Source organism: Labrus mixtus, chromosome 11, assembly GCF_963584025.1.
Source record: "Labrus mixtus chromosome 11, fLabMix1.1, whole genome shotgun sequence".
Lineage (NCBI taxonomy): Eukaryota > Metazoa > Chordata > Actinopteri > Labriformes > Labridae > Labrus > Labrus mixtus.
The window spans coordinates 24,344,993-24,366,604 of record NC_083622.1 but is presented as its reverse complement, the minus strand read 5'-3'; the positions used below and the strand labels follow the sequence as shown (position 1 = coordinate 24,366,604).

Sequence of the window (21,612 nt, the reverse complement as noted above, 5' to 3'; positions counted from 1 at the left end):
TGTGTGTGTGTGTGTGTGTGTGTGTTTGCGTGCGCATGTGTGTGCCTGGAGGGCAGTTCCTGAGCGAGTTTCATTAAAGCTAGCTTCATTATGATGGATGCTCGGGGCTGCCAGGCTCAGCAAGCTTATTTCTCTGCACTGCCTCTCAAATACAAAGTGACAAAAACAGCCTTGGAGAACACACACACACACACACACACACACACACACACACACACACACACACACACACACACACACACACACACACACACACACAGATACACACAGAGTCACATTATTCAAACCCTAAATACCATAGACACGTTAATACATACTGATGTTAGATCTTTATCTAAATTGACAAAATGCAAAACTGAGTGCAGCCAGTCCAGCGTGTGTATGTTTGTGAGTGTGAGCATATTTAAATAAAATGCAGACAGCCAGGTAAAAAAAACAAATTCCCTGATTGACCACAGGGAGGGACAGTGTGACTCTCCTTTTCATCACCTCTATTTGTTCTTTGTTATCATGATGTTCTGCGCCATTTGAATGCGATGGATGTTTATGGGATGAACTTATTGCCATAAATCACAGGTGTCTTGTTTTTTTCCCTGTGCAAACTCCAAGCTGCTCTCCATCAACAAAGAAACAAGAACAGAAGCACTCTGATCAAATGTAAACATAACAGTCTGTTTCAGCCAATTGGAGAAATAAAGCAATGTTTGCTCCAACATGCAGACGTGCAGTTTCACACAATTACACCATTCTTGATGTGATCAAAGAAATTTAGAAACGAGGTATTGGACTAACCTTTGTTTTAATGACATGACATTATGGTCACATTGAAGCCGTCTGCAGACATTACAAAGAGAGTTTGTTTCAATTATTCCAGTTTTAACTCCAGAGGATCCTTATTTGGATCACTGCACTAACAGATGGTCTGACTTTTTGTTTTCTTTGAGAAACTGCAACATGCCTTTGAACCAATTAAAGCAGAACATGTTTCAACTCTGTACTTCAAAATAATCTCACTTTTTTTAGATTCTTTTGATAATCTACTTTCCTGTCAGAGTAACTTTGGCCCTGATGTTAATCCCCAACCTAGGCTTTACCGGATGAAAATATCATAATTTTCATCCGGTAGGAATCAGAAGCACATTTTCAGAATAGAAGAAAGAGAGTAGAAGAACAAACCTTTTTCATAAGATTTATATGCTTTCGATGCAAGTTTTGCCATGGGTCTTTAAAGTAATCTGACCTTCAGAGCAGGAGCATGTTTCCAATATCTCCAGAAAAGTAATTGGTAAGGCCAGTAACTACTACATTCAAGTCTGTGTCTGTGATGCTAAGAAATCCCTTCAAACATTTTCCCTGGTATTGGTGTCTTGTCTTAATGATGTCTGTGATCATATACAGCCACATGGGTGGGCCAATGGAAGCTTTATTCTAGGCAGCAGGATCTTGGCTTGGTTTGAAGCTAGTGAACACAAGTGGCTGTGCTTGAAGTTGTGTTAAGCTGGGGATTTTTTATTTTTTTTTCCTGCGCTAGCTAGTCACGCTGTACTGGTTTGTCATATGTGTGTGTGTGTGTATTGAAGATGGAGGGATGGCGTGAATTTGCCACGTGCTACACCCTCATGGGGACGCTCCATGCTGGAGGGTGAGAAGAAGCAGCTGGTGACGCTGTGTGTATCAGTGCAGACACTTCAATTTACCCTGAACAACTGTGGCTCAGCAGAGACAAAATTGACGCACAGATAAATAGATACTTGATCCGTAGGAGAAAAAAGCAGCACAGAAATATCTAGATAACATTTATTGGAGACTGGGCGGGGGCACTGGTTTGGCTCAATAGAGCAGGGGCCCCATGTATGTACAAGACTACAGTCCTCATCACTAGAGTCACAGGATGACTCTGTTTGGTTGATGTCATACTACATTATCTCTCCACACTATTCCTGCCACTCTATAGCTTTTCTATCTGAGTAAAGGAAAAAAGCCCAAAAAAGTATCTTTGAACCTTTTTTCCTTTGATGGTTTTTCTGTCATAAGTTGTGCTCGCCTGTTTCTGCCAGCATAGTTTGAAGCTGCAGTACAGGCCCTCACGTATGAGAAGTGAAGAGAGAATATATTTCTGCTTTTTCTTGCTTAACCTATTTCACAAATGCCCTCCATACAGAAGTGACAGCTGGTTAAAGAAGTTCAACTATTTTCTTTGACAGGGTCTGCCCGCTTACGACACTCCTGAGGTGTTTGGTCTGCACCCGAACGCAGACATAACCTACCAGAGTACGCTGGCAAAGGACGTACTGGACACCATCCTCAGTATTCAGCCCAAAGACAGCTCATCAGGGGGAGGAGAAACCAGAGAGGCTGTGGTGTCCAGGCTGGCTGACGACATGCTAGAGAAACTGCCCCCAGACTACGTACCTTTTGAAGTAAGCTTGTGCGTGATATGTGTCAGGGTGTGTGTGTGCTCCATTAATAGCCCAAGGCGTGTGTTTTAGCACGATGTGCAATGTGGCAGAGTCAGGGAGGTGGGATGTGTGTTGCAGAGGTGATGAAAGGTTGCTTGTGTTTAACACAGTGGGGGGAATGAAGGACTAAAAATAAAGAGGGGGGGTGTTGAATGGTGCTGGATCCAGCTGGTTTTGTTTTATTTCAGGGTGTCTGTTCTTTTATGACACATGAAAAGGTGGGATGAGAATGTGACTCTCTGAGATGAGCTGCAAAGCTTGTCACTTGTGACTGCATGCCACACCCTTTGTACCACTTACACTCCATCTATCTGTGTGTTGTGTGTCTTTACACTCTGCCATTAATAAGCTATAAATAATAGAGGATTGTAGATGACCATTAGATAAAAGGAAATGCATATTTGTTCAAATGAATGCATGTGGAGTAAATACAAATCTGCCATATATTTTCTAAGATAACATAATCTCTGATCTTTTTTTGTTTGTTTCTTGCAAGTGGAAGTAACTATAGAAACTTCACATGTTGTTCTTAGTTTGAACCTGAAGCATGTAGCAGTATGTTTGAGATAAAAGCTTATACAACAGCTCAGGAGCTGCAAAGAAATCAAATGAATGTTTATTTAAAGAAGTTTGTCTCAGATGTGGGTAGATAAGAAGTGGTTCCAGGTACATTTCCTGCTTCAGAAAATGTTTTCTGTATCTACACAGCAACACTTTCTGAATTCTAAAGGAGATTTGTCCAACTGAATTGTCTTATTATTTGGTCAAATGAAACTGAACTAGGTGAGAGAGCGCCTCAAGAAGATGGGTCCCTTCCAGCCCATGAACATCTTCCTGCGTCAGGAGATCGATCGGATGCAGAGGGTCATAGTTCTGGTCCGAAACACCTTGTCAGACCTCAAGTTGGCAATCGATGGCACAATCATCATGAGTGAGAACCTGCGAGATGCCCTGGACTGCATGTATGATGCACGTATTCCTGCACGCTGGAAGAAGGTGAGGGGGGGATTGCCTGGAATTGTTTAGAATTGTACTCACTCTCAGTCTTCAGGATGATATTTGCAATTAGTTCAATGATTTAAAATGGTAAAAAGGAGTCTTACAGTACGTGGCAATTTGCTGCTTTGAAAACTTTAATTGTCGTTAAATTAGCCTTGCTGATAAGAATCCATTTCTATTAAGCTTTTGGTAATTATTGCTTTCAATAATAATAATGCAGCAGGCCACTCAGGGTTATTTTAAAGGTATTTTTATAGGCATGCTGGTATTATTTCTCCAATGTAGTCCGTTGCTGGTTTTGTTTCTGAACATCAAGCAGGTCTTTTTTTTTTTTTTTACAAAAATAGCCTCTGATATGTTGTTTTGAAGACATTGAACACAGCTCCATACAAGTATTTATGAATATGTGTTCATGTAAGCTTTAGCATTGTATCCACATAAACATGATTCTGTTTTGATTATGGATGAAAACTTGTGAAAACATTGATATTGAGATAGGGCGAGTAAGATAAAAACAAATAAGCATGGCATTTCCCTTATTTGAAGTTGGAATCAGGTTTTCTGGCTTTGAAGCGTTGTTCAGAAACATTACATCGTTAGACTAATTTAGATTTGAAAGGTTTCCTGGCTGTGATTCAAACCTTATTGTGTCTTACTGAATTGTTTCTTTTTCTGTTGCCATCCAGTGACTCACTATTCATTTTTTTATCCATTTGTTTTTGCTTCATGCCTCCCTGTAGTCTTCTATGATCCATCCAGATGACAGCTTTCTGTCTTTCATTGTAATCTTTTGTTCATGATGTTGTTGTTTTTTGTCTTCGTTTTCCAGGCATCATGGGCCTCCAGCACCCTGGGGTTCTGGTTCACAGAGTTGCTTGAGCGGAACCGGCAGTTCCAGGCTTGGATCTTTGAAGGGCGGCCCAACTGCTTCTGGATGACAGGCTTCTTCAACCCGCAGGGCTTCCTAACAGCCATGAGACAGGTACACGCAGCTACCTGTAATACTTCCCCACCGCCAGGGAGGCGAGCAGATGGTACACAGAGAGAGGAGTGGGCACACTGCCACATTCACACACACACACACACACACACACACACACACACACACATGAACCCAGTTGAAGGCAAGCGCACATACACATCTCTTTTTCCCCAATTCCAATTTGTATTAATGTGGAGGGATTAAATACAACACAGGGATGTAATCTGAATGTTTAACCTTAGTTGATCCAGATCAAAGCCATAATTGTAAGGGCTCTTTCTTTTTTTTTAATTATCTGTATTTAAAAAATCCATATACTAATCTAGATTCACATTACATTTTATACCATAATGGGAATACATACAATTAACATGCATTTAACAGAACGATATCCGCAGTTTTATGATATATTTACACATGCTCTTTTGAACTGTTGCTCAGCCAGTCAATTTTTTCAAGCGATTATTCAAATGAAAAAGTTTCTAAGCTTAAGGTGAAAAAAGCAGGCCTTCCTGCAGTCCTGACTGTCACCCATTGAAAATGTTTGGAGCGTAAAATAAGACAAGGAGACCCTCAACTGTTGAACAGCTGAAATCCAGCATTAATAGTAATAATAACAATCCTTTAGATTTAGAATTGGCCCTTACAAATAAAGATTGATTGATTCAAAATTGATTGATTTGAAGCAAATCTCAAAGGGCTACAATTTAATGCAAGAAAAGTTAAACATTCCACTTTCAAAATACAGAAACTGGTCTTCTTAGTTCCAGATGCACTTACAAAGTTCTGTTTGAAAAGTGTGTGTCTGATACAACTACATGGTAAAAATGACCCGACTTTTTTGAAACATGTTGCTGGCATCACATTCGATTTCAGGTTTCAATGTACATTTTCAGCAGACATCTCCATAATCATTTAGGCCTTTCTTCATTGAGACCTTTTAATTGAATCTGACTGGGATCCTGATCTGATGTCTGCTTATCATTTGCAGTAACTCTAAAAATTAGCTAAGAAAGATACCCCAGGGCAGATGTGTTTTCTCAGACCCAGATATCCTGTTACTTTGCCGTCTTAGTTGGAGGAATAAGAAATGGCCTGGCAGTGGATTAGTGTCAGGTTTGTACTGCTTTCTAGTTTTATTTGGTTCAGTCTGTCTCAGAAGTTGTATGCCGGGCTGACTTTGTTGTTGTGGATGCAAATGTCTGTGTTTTACTGAGCAGGGATTTTTTTGTAGTATCATGTTAGACAGTTAGGCAGTTTATTTTCTCACTCTCTGCACAGCATCTCTTCAAACACTGCACTGACAGGGCACTTCTCTGCCCTGCACTGTGCTGTTTCATTGTACCTCTAATACAGCCCTGTTATCGTGTTGATTTTTCTTCTTTTTTTTTTAGGGGCAACTTTGCAAAATGTCAGCTCTGTCACTCCTGTGTACTGCTGGGTCACACTGCCCACTCCACTGCCGTCACCTGTGGATTTGTTTCTGCATTTGCAGGAGATCACTCGAGCAAACAAGGGCTGGGCTCTGGACCGCATGGTGCTGTGTAACGACGTGACTCGATGGATGAAGGATGACATCACCCAGCCTCCCATAGAGGGAGTGTATGTTTATGGCCTCTACCTGGAGGGGGCCGGTTGGGACCGCCGCAGCTGCAAACTCATCGACTCAAAGCCTAAAGTCCTCTTTGAGATGATGCCTGTGATCAGGATGTATGCTGAGAATAATGGTGAGAAGTAAATATATCAACACTGTGGATTTTAATGTGCCTTTTATTTTAACTTTAATCTTCCAATCCAAATGCTTTAATCCTGTTTTCTCCTATCAGGATTAATCTGCCAATTCTTTGTTGCTCTATCCCTCTTCTACTCTCTTCAACATTCACATTGCACGAAGTCACTCTAAATGGATGGATGTAACATTTAAATGTCAAGCAGACTAAGTGCTGTTTATTTTGTCTTGGAATAGATTACCAGCAGTATGCGGCACAGTGCTTGTCCTGAATAAGACCAGACTATATTAAGACAGGAAGCAGAGGCAGACCTCAGTGGATGCCTGCAAGGAAGGCTGCCTGTAAAATGAATTAATGATCCAATGATACGCGTAATGCAGTTTGTTTACACCAGCCGACCCCTCCCATCGTTTCCCACCAAGAAGGCTGCTGCCTGCTGGGATTGACTTGATATGTGTATGTGAGAGTCTAGAAAACCCATCCACCTCCAATGACTCCCTGCATGTATCCGAGTCCTTGGGGCTGTTGTTGTAACAAAGATTGTTGATTTTTGTGCTGATGGGTTTCTTAAAAATACTCCAGCAGGTTTTAACTGAGAGGCTATCTACTAACCAAGCTGTGTGCAGTGAGGTGGTACACTTGATAAGTGACCCCCACTCACAAGAAAGCCAGCAGCACAAGTCAAATTCAGATTCAAAGCAGTAGTTTAATGTACTTTAAAGTTGAGCAGTGCCTGAACCGACAAACAGAAATGATCTAATTAAATCTCTTATCTTCCCTTTTCCAAAAACACTTTTTTTTCTGTGAATCTGTTCAGTCTCAAAAAGCAACAACAACATTTTAAGCTCAGGATTTTCTTTACTTTAAGCCCTGACTATCTCTAAGTTATTTATAAACTAACACTCAATAAATCGATCAGAATCCAAACTTCATTTCTAACACACTGTCTGAATCATCATTCCTACATGATTCACACAGGATCTAAGGATGAATAAACAGACTAATGCTGCTTTTGTTGTAAGTGGCCGGTGACGTGCACAGCAGGCTGCAGCCGCTGAGATTTAAAGAGGACATATTATCCCCCTTTTCCACCTTTTAAAACAGTCCCCTGTGGTCTAAATGAAACATCTGTGCTGTGCTTTGATCAAAATATAACATGAATCAAGCACCAGAGGAGGTTTGTGACCCTGAATAAACCAGCTCTCTTAGAGTGCTCTGTTTTGGTGTGTGTGTCTCTTTAACTGCAATGACCCCCCCCCCCCCCCCCCCGAGTTTTCCAGGTAGACATCACTCCTCTGTAGCAAGACTAAAAATGGCAGACCGGCACAAAAGTTTAGCTCTAGGCTGGGAATGGAGTCCATGGGTGGAGATATCAGGGGAGGGGAGGGGATTTTTTTTTTACCAGAATCCAGCTTGTGACATCACAAAATGAGAAAATTTAAAACAGAGCATTTTTCTCTGTGTTGTAAGACTTATGCAGACCACAAACAAAGGACTGGATTCATATTTCATTTCATATTATGTGGGTCAGTAGACACTCAGGTTACCCAAATATATGTTAAAAAACACTGTAAAAGTAGATTTTTCACAATATGTCCCATTTAAAAGCTGTGATTCATCCAATCATGAAACAGCAATTCCAGTCTAACTGACCTATCAGACGTAGCACCTGATTGACAGACACATTCACACCGACACGTTCTCACAGATACACATCCACAAAGTGCACGGGAGGAGACGGACCAGTGCATGATCAGTACACAAATATGAGCCATTCACCATATGTTCTGCTTATCTGAGTCAGTGGCTGGTCTGCTTTGAGCAGACTTTGGAAAAGCTGTTTTCTTTTGGGCACAGGTTGGTTGTCACTTCCACTTGGATTTAAACGTGTCATAGACTTGAGATAATTTCGGGTATAACGTTGTTTAATTATGACTTTAAAAAGGAGACAGCTTCACTGGCAGTTATTTTTTTTTCTTTAACTGAGGGATTATATCATGTCATGTCATCTTGTTCTTGTGCTGCTGCTGAGATTTAAGGAACCATTGAAAGGATTTACTTAAATTTGGCACATACATTCACTTTAACTCCTGAATGAACTAGTTAAGTTTTGGGGTTCACTGTGACCTCCAATAAAAGCCTTAGAAATAAATCATGATCATCGTAATCATCATCATAAATCATCATTAATGACCTAGGTCACTATTTTACTGAGATATGCAATTAGATGAAGTGGCTTTAGTATTAACTCTAAAAGGTCAAAGCCCAAGACCTCTGTTGCATCATAATGTGCTTTTTCAATTTCATCCAAAAATCTCTGGTACAGACCGGAGGTCACAGTGATATGATCTCAAACTCAAACTCAAGGAAGAACATTCTTGTGAGGGCAATATCACAGCTCTGCATGAATGGAATTTGAATGACCCCGTTCTTAATGAATAAGCGTTTTCCTCTACATTTTGCATACCGGTTTGTTCTGCTGATTAGAGTGTGTTCCAGAAATCTTTTTAACTGTTTTAGGCCAATGTTTTCTTTCCACTGTTTTTAAATATATCCATATTTTGGTCCCAGGAACAGTAAGATTGTCATTCTGTGGGAAACACTGATGACTGAAACTTGAAGGGCTGGTCTGGTCTTCCTTAGCATATCTGGTAACACTTGTTGATCATTTGTGTTTCAGGTGTGAAGGACTCCCGCCTCTACTCCTGCCCCGTCTACAAGAAGCCAGTGAGGACTGACATGAATTACATCGCAGCTGTAGACCTGAAGACGCCACTTTCTCCAGAACATTGGATCCTGCGGGGCGTGGCTCTCCTCTGTGACGTCAAGTGATTGCCTCAGGCTCATGAGCTGGGCCATTATTAAATTGCTGACAGCCACTCACTAATGTCTTTGAGTCAACAAGGACACACTGCTGGCAGATTGTTTGTGAAAGAGTAGTAAGGTCATGAACAATGGGACAAAGCCTCTTTAAACATCACTGCTGTTTGTCTCTTGTTCCAAAATTTGAAATTTGATGAGATCATGTTGAAGGACAAAGGGGATTAACAGTCCCGACCAACAGTGTAATCCAGATTAGAGTCAGATAGTCATTTGTGAAATTATCATTGCAGGTAGAATGGGAAAAACATGATTTACCAAATTCATATCTCATGTTCTTTTTTATAAGGTCAAATGAAAACAATATATATCTGTTAGTCTATGGCTGAAGGTTGGCTTTACATGTCTGAATTCCTTAGACTATTGTATCGTTTCTCCATTAACTGAGTTTCATCTAAAGCCAATTTAAAGCAGATGTTATTCTGAGATCTGGATCAGGAAGTGGATAAGTATATAAAAGAAACTAAGATGTTTTTCTTACAATAATACCATAATGTGACCTGGTTAAGAGCACACAACCCATCATGGTATATTTATATTCACATGAAGTAGTTGGGTCAGTATTTACAATATATAAGAACTGCAACATGGAACAGACGTGAAAAGCAGACATGACAGGACACAAAATGTGCTGCTTCATTCAGTGATTAAAGTTTGCTCATAGAAGTCTAGACTGACTTCATCTGTCCATCTGCCCTCCAGGGGCATCACCACGGCAAGCATGTAGAACAGTTCAGAAGATAAAACATGTGAACAAGAGGACTTGACAGGAGCCAAGTCTGGAGTATATTCATTTGCTTTGATGAAACATCCTCATTTAGATTAGTTTCTATTGACGATGAGAGCTTGAATCCAGTGTGGGGATATCTTCACCATCCTGTCATTTTAATACAGTGTGAGCTGGTCAAAGCTAAATAATTACACTAATAAGAACTGAAATACATAGAAATTTTAATGAAGTTTTTACAAAAAACAATGGCATCAAAACATCCAAACACTTTTTTGATAGTATTTTCTTTTGTTACAAAACCACCGTACCACACGCACTCTAAAGCTACCCTGTACACAGACCCGGCTCTGACTTCCCAACTTTCAAATTTCCCCTTAAATCATCTTGATCCCTTTGTTATCCAGTCATGTTAGACAATCCTGTCTTTCACTTCCTCACGGCTCAGATATGATCCACTCTGCCAAATTCGACCTACGGCATGAAGAAAAGATGATAAAAGTGCAAAGATAGTTGTGGGAAACTTTGCCCTTTTATGAATATCACAATATATTCATAGATGATTCTTTTTTATGCTTCTTCTTCTCAGCCTGTAAAATACATCCAAGACTTCGTGCTTCTAGCAAAGTTGATGGAGTTATGTACACACACGTGTCATTTCTTGTTAGCTGGCTGTTTTTTTTTCTTAAGGGCGGCTTCTCCTTTTCAACAGTGGTCACGCAGGTTTCCCTTTGTTGCAGGTGTCATTTGCTTTCACTTTAGTATCACATCTGTTGACCGTTACATCTTGAATCACCCAAACTCTCCTGTATCTATGACACCGGCGTGTTATGTTTTTATTTTCACAGTTCACACTGAAATTCTTGTTTTCTGGATGCTCCTGAAGAACATCTATGCCACGCTCTCTCTTTACACTCAAAATGAACTCTTTCTTGTAAAGTGACCAGAATAAAGCTTGTTCTTTCTGTTCCTGGCTAAAGGAAGCTTTTATTATAGTCACCATCACAATGCTAACAAAGACCATGTCAGATTCCTCTGTCTGCACTAGTGCAAATGTGGCTTTTATGGATCCAACATTCAAATGACAAATATTTCAGGGATTATTGCCTACTTGCTGTACATGCTACACTTACACTTACATAAGTGACTAAATGTATTCTACAGCTGTGGCATCCATAACTTGCAATGCAACATTAATACCAGTCCTGAATCCTTGATTCGTCACATTGTGTCACTGTTGAGACAGCATCGAGAAGATCGAATCTCCTCCTCGTTAAAAGAATGTCTGCATATATTGGGCATTTTGTGAACCAGTCTACGGCATTACATTCCCTTGGGACAGTGAGCGGGTCATCTCTGTGTGCACAAAGTATGTTTTGAGCTCTCCTTTGCCCTTGACGTTGATGATGCCTCTACAGGAGCACATGTAGCCCAAGGCCAGAAGGATGAGACTGGTTTCCTCCGTCACCTGCAGGGAGAATCACAAGGATTTACTCATTTAACATGACTGAGTAACTGTCCTGCTGGCAAAAACACTCAGCTCTGCAAAGGGAAACATTTCCAGGAGCTCAGAGAAATCTGTCAACCATTAACTTTAATGTAGCAGACTGTTGCTTTCTTGGCGTGCAGCTCTGAATCACCATACCTCTTCTGTGGTTCAGCAGCCAAAAACTGGATTTAAGTCTCTAATACAGTGTTCTCAAACCCACTAACCTTTAACAGTAGATTGTAAAGAACTGTGGCAAGTACAGCTGCCTCCAATTTCTTTGATATCCTATCACTATCAAGGATGGTGAGCAAGGCTTAACCATAAAAACTTTCAGCAAAGAAAATGGAACTTCAGCTGCATGTTGTATATAAAGAAAATGAATGAAAATGTCCTCTGTGGGTTACAAAATCAGGCAGAAAAATATCTGCATGATGCCTTTGAACAATTTTGCATATCTGAAAAAAACCAAGTCAATCTCAGAATGCAATTGGAAGCAGATCTGTCTACCAAACATGTCCAGACTGAAGTGTTACACATCTCTCTGAATGATTCCCACAGCCACTTGCCATGCAGGTGAAAAACCATTCCATCTTATCAGACAGGGAGAGGATGATTGAAATATGCTGCATGATGATGAGCTGATGTAATGTCCCTGCTGCCACACAGTGTAAGCAGAGAGAAGAGATGCCTCTTTAAAACATCTGTGCTGACGTTTCATACATCGACATGTGATACTGAAGCAGTACTGTTGCTTTAAAGAAACACAGCCTGATGTTTGAAGGGTACAGTGAAAGAGACTCAAAATAGTTAGTTCTTAAATTACAGACTATTGTCAAATCTGGACTTTTTTTCATTGTTTTTTCCAGGATTTAAAAGAAAATCCAATAAAAATGAACAAACACAAAAACTCTGAAATGTCGTTAGTTAAATTTAAAACTCTCCTGATCTGTGTACCCTGCATACCCTATGGTATGGAAATAATGGAAATGTAGTTTGGCCATTAGGCAGTCTTAAAAACTACAGTTCCCAGTTTTAAGTAACTATCTAGCCATTATTCAAACATAGACTTGTTGGGAGCAGATTTATAGACTAATGAAAACATACATAATAGAATAGACTTTATAGGAGATGTTTTTTCAATATATATATATATATATATATATATATCATTAGATGTATCTGTCACTCACCTGTATTTTCCCCAGGACTCCAGTGCTGTCCATCCTGCTTGCTACATTCACTGTGTTCCCCCAGATATCATACTGTGGTTTCTGGGCTCCGATGACTCCAGCTATCACTGGGCCGTGGTTAATACCTGCCGAAGTACAGCCAGCAATCAGTGCACATTTCAGACGTCTCTGAACCACATTTACTTTGTCACTACATTTTCCTCCTGTGTATCTTAACAGGGGTTTCAGGTACACGGAGTGAAAAAGTTCAGATATTAAATGTATCAGAAATAGATAGGTTGCAGTAGGTTGATAATACCTGTTTTAGGCCAATGTTTTATTTTTTATGAGATCAATATTTTGGTTCCAGTAACATTAAGATGGTCTTTCTGTGGGAAATGCTGAGGATGTAAATTGAACCTGAAGGTTGGTGGAGGCATAGGTTGATTATTTTGTTCAATGTGCCACATCAGGAAAATACACTTTTATTATATAAGGTTGAATGAATCAGATAGCACAAAGTATATCAAAATAGAATATTATATTTTGTTTCTAACGTCGTACCTGAAAAATGTTGGTGAATCAAAAATGAAGTCTCCAAAAGGCCTTCAGTGGGAGTCCCACTGCTTATATAATAAACAAAGCTTTTCACAAGATTTCATCAGAACATGATGAAGTGGAAGCTAAATGCAGCTGAACTCTTGATACCCAGCCATCCTATCACCTCTACTAAGCAGACTCTGGAGCTTTTCACAGCACAGCGCTAAGATGACACAGGGCGGACTTCTGAGTCAATTTCCTGATTCCTGGGAATAACAATCTACACAAGTGCACGGACTCACACAGGAACACAACTGCTGCTTTAGTCCTGTCCCAGCAGGTGAAGACTTGTATCCCTCTCTGATGGAGCATTTTAAGCCCATCTGGAAGCAGCAGGGATGAACCATCATATGCACACACACTACTGAGTTAATGGAGCATCCCATGCTGAGATCTTCCCCGACAGGTTGAAGGTATCGAACTCTGACTCTCACCACATGCAGCGAGCGGAAACCTGACCCTCCTTTTTCTTCAATTCTCCTTCTAACACACTCTCTCTCTCTCTCTCTCTCACTCACTTTGCTGTTGTGTTGCCATGACTATATGTCTCACTGTGAACATGCATTTCATTTTATTGTTATTAAAACATTTTTTTTATTTTATTTTATTTTTTATTTAAACCAGGTTAGGATGCCAGTCAGTGCACAGATCAGATTCATTAATTCATTAATCCCTCCCTGAAAATCTCTTTATATTTATAGCTCCATAATGCTAACCTGCAGAGCTATTATAATAGCAATATGTTGTGTGAGTAGACCTTTGACAAATGAAGCTACATTTTTTGCAAAAAAAAAAAAAAAATCCAGATTCAAGCACTTAACGACCCTTATTTATTTATACTTAACAAGATAAAAAACAGGTTCATAAACTAAAAAGCTGTTTCACATTCCAAATCAACATTAGCTTAGCATGTCGGTAGGTTTCATTTATTTGAATGTTAGGATTATCATAGTTAATTGAGGAAGAGCCAAACAATGAAACCCATATCACATCCCTGTGGGTGTTAAAACATAAAAATGACACTGGTATCACAGGAGAATATGGCAGTGACGAATACTCATGTCCATGTGTCAAAAACAACATCCGGATGAAAAAACAAAGTATTGCAAGATGACTCATTACAAAAACAAGCCTCTGAGTGTTTTGGAAATCTTATCCTGTTTGTTGTGTTCTCAGATTTCATCGCAATTATCTGCTGTTGCTGCATTGTTGATGATATGAATCATAGTCGGATCATTTCACATCTATTCTTAGTGTGTGATCAGTAACATTGAAAAAAACCATCAGGTGGAAGCTCTGTAAATTCACAGAGCTGTCACTTTGTTGTAAAAAATGTTCTGGATGTTGAAAATCTGTCTGAAAATGTTCTTACTGGAACAGTAAGTTAAATGTCAGAGGCAAGTTTTGAGCAGCTAAAACAAATCGAACTTCCCCTCACAGCTCTATGTTTTATAACTATCTATTATGTGTAACTCACCAACTCTGAGTTTGAAGTCATTGAAGGAGTGTTTGTTGATAACATCCAGCTTCCCCACCAAGGCGAATGCAAACTCCAACATGGTCCCAATGTGCATGTACTGCCTGTCATGTTCCTGGGGAGGAACACAACCAGCAACACTTTCATCTCCTGAATAATTTAGGTTTTTTTTTGTTTTGTTTTGCACAGATGAGTTGTTATAGTTGATGCAAAATATAATGATAAAGTAGAAAATCTATGTGATGAGCCTACCTGGGATGTGTACTCAGGCCCAGGCGATGCGTTCAGCCCAGTAGCAGCCATGTACGTGCTGCCAATGGTCTTGATCTTTTCCACACCGCTGAACTTAGGTTTGGAAAGTAGCTTCAAATAAAAAATACAAACAGAATCCACATCAGAGTTTATGAATATGTTAAAAGCTTTTCATCCTGAATGCATGCCACTGAAAGCCTCAATATGCAGGTAACATCACAAAAGGTTGTAGCTTGCATTTTCACACAGTTCAACCGCACTCTGCTTTTAAAGGATATACTGGTTTGCCTTTGTGATGCATGTGGAGGATGTTGTAAAGGTTGCACGAGTGTATAGTCTTTACCTCGTCAAAATCAGCAATGATTTCATTGAGCAGCCTGAGGCACTCCAATCCCTCTTTGTTGACGTCAGATTCGGTGTAGAACTCTTTAAAGTCTGGGATTGAGGCGAACATGACACAAACCAGGTCATAGGACTGGTGGTACAGATCCTGCAAGACAAAACGGAGGAGACGAAGCAACCGTAGTCAGCATTGGATGGCAGCAAAAAACATTTTTAAAACTTAAGTTCTGGCTTCTCACTGACAATTTTCAGAGTTTTCTGTGTATGATAAAGATTGCTTTTTAAATACTCAACAGCGTTCTTTTTTAAAAAAAGTCAGAAGTGAGACAGCAGAGGTGGATAATGCACAAGCTATAAGCCAGACAGAAAAATGAAAGAAGGCAAATCATCCAAACCACCATCCAAATTACAGTAACTCTAAAATCCATTAGAGCAGCAGCTTCTCCTGGATCCTGTTCAAGTGCAGAATAGAGTCATCTGCTGACTCTTTATTTAGTACATTTGCAGCAGAAGCAGCATTTTCATTTAAACTCCCGTAACCTCCAACACGCCACGTCCTCTAAGCTTTCAAAGATGTACAACTTTTACTGGCACAGCTCTCAGTGGGAGAAGTTCTCAGGAGATAAAGTGTTTGATGAATGAGAACATCTCAAAGGCAAGACGGCAGATTCTTAAATGACTGTCTCCCAATCTTCTGACATCATTAAAGTTAATTCATCACCTTATTACTTCAACTAGTTCTTTAGAAAAGTGATTTTAAAGGTAAAACAAATATAAGATATGCATATCTTGAATACAGCGGGTACCTTAGACTAATAACAAGCTATTTTTGTGTCATCTTTTTTCTTTTTCTTCAATAGAAGAAAACCACACTAAAATAGGTCATGTTTGTCATAGTATACCAATACCCATGCTGATTTTAAAGTAGAAAATCATTTGAATAAAACATAAGCAGCAGGGTAGGAAACTATAGACACATGTCAGATGAGTTGTATGAAGCTTGTTCTGCATCGCCTCATCACAGCTAATGAATGGATACATGTAATGGGTTGTGGCATGTAGCCATTGGTACTGCAAGACCTCTGTGAAAACATAACACATCTGTCCTGCAGCCATCTGTCACAACACAACTTTCATTATTACATACAAGAAACAACAACAACATGAATGCCTACCTCATTCTTCCAGTTTCGTGCCAGGAAATGCTCTGCGACGTGTGCTGGCAGGACGTTCTCCAACAAAACCCTGTTGAGGTTCTCCATCGTCTCGATTTCCTCACACTCCTTCTTGAACTTGTTCTTCCACAGGAAGTCTAACCTACAGTAATATTCATTCTGTTACAAGAGGACACAGAGGTGAAGAGACTGAAGGTACAGCTGTACAGCTTGCTTCCATCAAGTCACAGAGAAAACAAATAGACACAGCTACAAGAGTGAAGCCCAGCAGGGCTCCAAGACAGAAAAGGAACATTGAAAAACAGCAGGCCACAGTTCTGTCACATGACCCCATGAAGAAAGACATCAATTCAGTGTTGTGGCTCTGGTTATAGCAAAACAGGATTATTTAAACAGCACTACACTGAGAATAAGAACACAGAGCAGGGTTAGAGTAAGTCAATATTTCAGAACAGAAGAGGTATGACTATTGAGGGTACATTCGGAAATGTTCTTCCTCCCAGCTCAGGTGCTCTTTGACGATGACTCTATTTAAACCTGTTTCCAAGCAGTACACCATGAACCTCATTGATAAAGAGGATATGTTTGTATGATGTTCTAATGGAAAAACTATCAGGCGGAGAAAGTGATATGATGAGTCAACAGGGGGCGGGACAAAGATGAAGTGTATTTTTAATACACACCGGATCTTAGTGACACAGAGTGAGTCGAAATTTTGAGTAATACATTTCTCAGTAATATTTGATGTAACGTGTGCCTTTTCGTTGAGCTGGGGACACCAGTAATGTGCTGTTTGCTACTCTAACTCAATCTCAGCATATTCATGTCTAGATGTGTGCGTTTACACACAGGAAGTGTTCAATCAGTTTTCACACTGACATAAGGACCTAAACTTGTTCAGAAACATAGGTTCCCGGTTTTCTCTACAGCTGTGGAAAAAAACCTCATACATGTATTTAAACCACACATAATAATTCATAGAACACATGTTCAGCGTAATGTGATGGGGGGGGGGGGGGTCACCTCGTTTAAAAATGTCCAATTAACTTGTTTTGTGGGTGTCTTATCAGTAAAGCTGTGAGACACGATGCATGCATACACAGCTGCCACAGAAAGAAAGTGTAGAGCAGACATCGTGTTATTGCATTGCTGAGGGGATCAGCTGCTGGCCATTAACTGATCAGCTGCGATATAAACAAGAATATTACTCTGTCCATGTTTCCTCTCACTGCTGCTTCAGTCTGCATTCAGGTCTATTCTAAAGCACACAAATAAAACATGCATGTATGCTTCGTCACAACAATGCATGTACAATATCCTTAATGTATAACCATACCTACTGTATTTCCACCTCAGTTTCCAGTCAAACAGCCCTTTGTTACTTTAAATAAATGCATTTGATATTAATATTCAAGTCTGTGCAGCAGCTTCAGAGAACAGTGTCCCAGTTCTCAATCTCTGCAGTACAGTAAGTGCCCTTCAGTGTAGCATAAACCCAAAAATAACTGGACTTAAGAGGAAAACATCTCTACAGAGTGGCCGGTCTCTGGTCCCTGAGTCTCCTGGCTACTAAATCTCAGTCCACCGGAGAAGCCTAAAGCTTGCTGATTTAAATCACTGGCCCAGAGCAGCTTAAGAGAGGCCATACAAACTGCTCCTGTGATGCCTCTCCTGTACCGTGTGGCACAGAAGCCCCAAACCTTTACCTTCTCTGCTGAGTGTTAACAACCCTGTGGAGTGGATTTCCATCTCGAAGATGAATGGGATCTGCTATTTTTTGACCCAAAATCTCTGAAGTAATATAGACGTTATAGAGAGGGGGGTAGAAGTAGGAGTGTCAAGAGGCTCGTTTTGTTTCCCCTTAAATTAAGCACCTTAAAGCTAGCTCTTGTGACACTGAGGAAAAAATACTCATCAAGGACCTCAATGACCCGGGTGAAAGGTCCAGCTGCAGAACAATCCATCAAAGTCAATTGTGTTCGTGTGAGAGAGACCATTAAAGGTTAAATGGACCACATAGAGTCCCTCAACAGGAGACATGTGACAGGGATGTAGAAGATAAAGTTGGGGCTTCACACAATGACGTCTATTGGTGTAAAAGGCCAGCAAACCGACACAGCATCAATCAAAACCACAGCTCAAGGGAAAGTGGTCATGCCAACTTAAGAGATAATGTAAGAAAACTGACGAAAAGAAGCTACACAAAGCAGAAAAACAGTAAATACATGCTGAAAGAAACCCAAGATGAGATGTTGATATGTATGTGAACTAGACCACTATATTCTTTTTGTGACAGTGAGGATGAGTACAGAAAAGAGATAACATCATTCAAACTATTACAAAGTGAACTTACCTGTCTGGCGAGCACAAGCAGAGTGATGAAGAAGATGAAGAGTGAGATAGAGCCCATGGTCTTCAGGTCTTTGAGAACTCCTGGTCTTGAAGGGTAGATATAAAGAGAAGAATAAACGGAAGGCAGAAAAAAGATAAAGACAGAGATAAAGAGAGAAAGGATCAAAATAAAGAGGCGGGTCAAAAGAGGTAAAAAAAAAAAAGACAGAGAGGGAGAACATTTAATTAAAAATTCAGATTGCCGTCAGTAGTCTTTGACATGTGTCACATGATTGGTTAGCAGAGCATTTTATTCCAAGCTGTCTCTCGGTTTAAACTGTCACTTCTGCTTTGCTGTGACAAGAGCTTGTTTACTCTTTGCACGCCGGTGGCAGAGCTCCACTGTCAACAGAGGTTCATTTACAAGAGACGTTTTTCAAGATATAAACAGCAAGCTAGTGTTCACGATCGTTATAGACCCAACACTGTACATCAACAACATGTTTACGATGATGTCATACACACTTACATAATACGAGTACAGTCACTTTCATGTTTTTTATTACTCTGCTCCCTCTTTTGTTGGCCCCCCTGACATTTCATGTAAAAAAATGCTCCAAGCTGCTTACACCACCTTTTCTTTAGGAAGGACACTTCAGTGCATCTATATGTTTGGCTTCATGCCAGAATATACTCAACATTTGCAGGCACTTTAAGCCCACAACATACTGTATAGGAGCGGTTGTCCCTATTACGGCATATTTAATCTATCTCAACAATGAAGCTGATTTTTTTATTTTTTTTATTATAGCACTGCAGTCTGGCCGTCTCTTTTTGATAAGACTCAAACAGGAGCGCTGCAGCCTCATTTCTGCGAGCACATTTTGCATATTAATGTGTTCTTATCTAGGGCAGAGCTCAGCAGACAACTGAGGAAACAGCCTGCAATGTCTGCACTCGCCAAGTTCATTATCTAATCGATTCTATACACAGAATCAATCAAAAATGACCCACGGTTAGACAGAATGACAAAAAATATGTAGCTAAATATAAGTTCAGATGATAACGCCTCAGTATTGAATGAGGCGTTCTTCCTCAACAGAAATCACCAAATCTTTAGACTATGTAGATTGTAAGGTTTCAATAGACTGGTGACTCTTTTTAAAGTTCTTACAATACATTGTGATTGTCCCTGCAGGCTTCTCAAGTTTTGTTTTGAATAAAGTATCTACAATGACCTCGATTTGCTACTATGGCTTCCAGCAATGAATTAGAAAATCTCATTATTATTCCAGTAAAACCATAATAGGTGCTGTCAAAAAGACGTATTTAATTGTTTGCAGTCTACAGAGCGACTGTGGACTGTTCTGAACTTTATGTCTTCACAACCCTCTTTCTTTCTGGCTGGCCACTTGAAAGCGAGAGTTACAAATCCATTTTAAGAACAGTTTCTTTCAGTACATTATAAAAAAGCAATCACACAACATGTTGGACGAATGTCAAATGTTGTCTTGAGTAAAGAGAAACTAAATCCAGATCAGTCACACAGGCCCTGAGGATTACTTTCCATCAAGTGCATGTCTCTGCTCGGCCTTACTTGCTCTCTGCTCGTGTAATGTGGAACAAATTTGTGGGCCAGACTTCGCTCTTACAGTCTCAAAGAAACAGATTTTACTCCTTATTACCACATTATGCTGCCCATCCGTATTAAGCAGCTAATTCCCTGAAATGCTGGCAACAGTGAAGGCTGTGGAATATAAAATGTGATGAAATGGAGTGATGAGAAAAGTTTTGATGAATGATGGCAGAATGTGGGGAGCACGTTGATGGAAACTTATCACTAACTTTTGGACAATGCATACTTTTGACAGTACGTTTAAACTTTTACTCAAGCAATTATCCACGTAGCACACAAACTAACAACGATGATGCACTTTAACCTGGAGAGACTTTCTTTGGTCACTGGTTCAAAAAGTTTAGGGCGCATGACAGTACCAGTGTAAATGTTTAAAACTTGGATGGGACTTCCATTTCATTTAAACTAGTGCTGTTCAAATCTTTGTCACGATCTAAACAGCCGTCTGCAATGCAGTCTGTTCAGCCTATATCTGAACGCTGACATCACTGTTTAGTGTATAATACAAATTGGCTGTATCACAATAAGGTCTACATCGATACAGCAACAGTATTCTAAATATGTCAGGACATGCGCGCAAAATTGTGAAAAATATAAATATAAATGTGTTAAATTTCATACTTTTTGCATTTTATTTTCCTTTTTTAAGTTAGCACGGAACAAGTGATTGATGAGGTCAGCAAAGAAGCAGTAAAATAACGCACTAATATTAGTTTTACTTTGAAATAAGGTTGTTAACAGTGAAATTCAGATCATTTTCAAGGAGGTACTAAATGGTTCTATTACATCAATAAAAGGTTAAGTTATGTATCCATAAATCTTGCAGAGAAATAAAAATCCAGGGAAGGAAATAATCATAAAAGGTATCCTGTAGTTCACTCTGAATGTTACAGAAGCTTGCACATGACTTTGACTAGAACTCACACAAAAGGCTTGACTCTCACTGTAACTAACTTTTGCATTATGTGACTGAACTCTGTCAAACATCATCATTCAGAGCAGACGCTTATGTGACACTAACATTTCATTGACCTTATAAGAAAACAAGGACCCTCTCTTTTGGACAAAGCTGTAGGGAACACTCTGACGTGATGAAGCCTGATTTGACCTCACTGATGACAAAGTCCAGACTCATTGCTGTCAGGGGGATTATGAATGGTTTGCTGGTTTGTATAAACTGATCACATGTTTCATGACATTGTCAAAGCTCACAGTTTTTGTAGCTGCTGGTTGTAGCTGCTACTTACAGTATAATGAGAATAATGTTGTACTATAGCTGTGTGAATTGTGGATCAGGCCACATTGTAGAACTAACAAAGGTTTTGCTGGCATTAGCCATCCAATTTTTATTTATCAATCAGATA

At 39.8% G+C, this 21,612-nt stretch overlaps 2 protein-coding genes across 2 annotated transcripts in view; one reads left to right on the top strand and one right to left on the bottom strand.

The window, feature by feature from the left end:
- Positions 1-10,744, top strand: part of dnah5 (dynein, axonemal, heavy chain 5) — an 89,441-nt gene extending 78,697 nt beyond the window's left edge. Inside the window, exons 84-88 of the mRNA XM_061051000.1 lie at positions 2,205-2,420; positions 3,243-3,455; positions 4,288-4,440; positions 5,936-6,167; positions 8,851-10,744. Coding sequence (XP_060906983.1) covers positions 2,205-2,420; positions 3,243-3,455; positions 4,288-4,440; positions 5,936-6,167; positions 8,851-9,002 — 966 coding nt within the window. The 3' untranslated portion in view covers positions 9,003-10,744. The remainder of the gene's footprint in view (positions 1-2,204; positions 2,421-3,242; positions 3,456-4,287; positions 4,441-5,935; positions 6,168-8,850) is intronic.
- Positions 9,985-21,612, bottom strand: part of adcy2a (adenylate cyclase 2a) — a 57,545-nt gene continuing 45,917 nt past the window's right edge. The window contains exons 19-26 of the mRNA XM_061051001.1: positions 18,635-18,719; positions 16,282-16,440; positions 15,108-15,254; positions 14,765-14,875; positions 14,513-14,627; positions 12,457-12,581; positions 10,998-11,245; positions 9,985-10,965 (exon numbers count right to left, since the gene is read on the bottom strand). Coding sequence (XP_060906984.1) covers positions 11,093-11,245; positions 12,457-12,581; positions 14,513-14,627; positions 14,765-14,875; positions 15,108-15,254; positions 16,282-16,440; positions 18,635-18,719 — 895 coding nt within the window. The 3' untranslated portion in view covers positions 9,985-10,965; positions 10,998-11,092. The remainder of the gene's footprint in view (positions 10,966-10,997; positions 11,246-12,456; positions 12,582-14,512; positions 14,628-14,764; positions 14,876-15,107; positions 15,255-16,281; positions 16,441-18,634; positions 18,720-21,612) is intronic.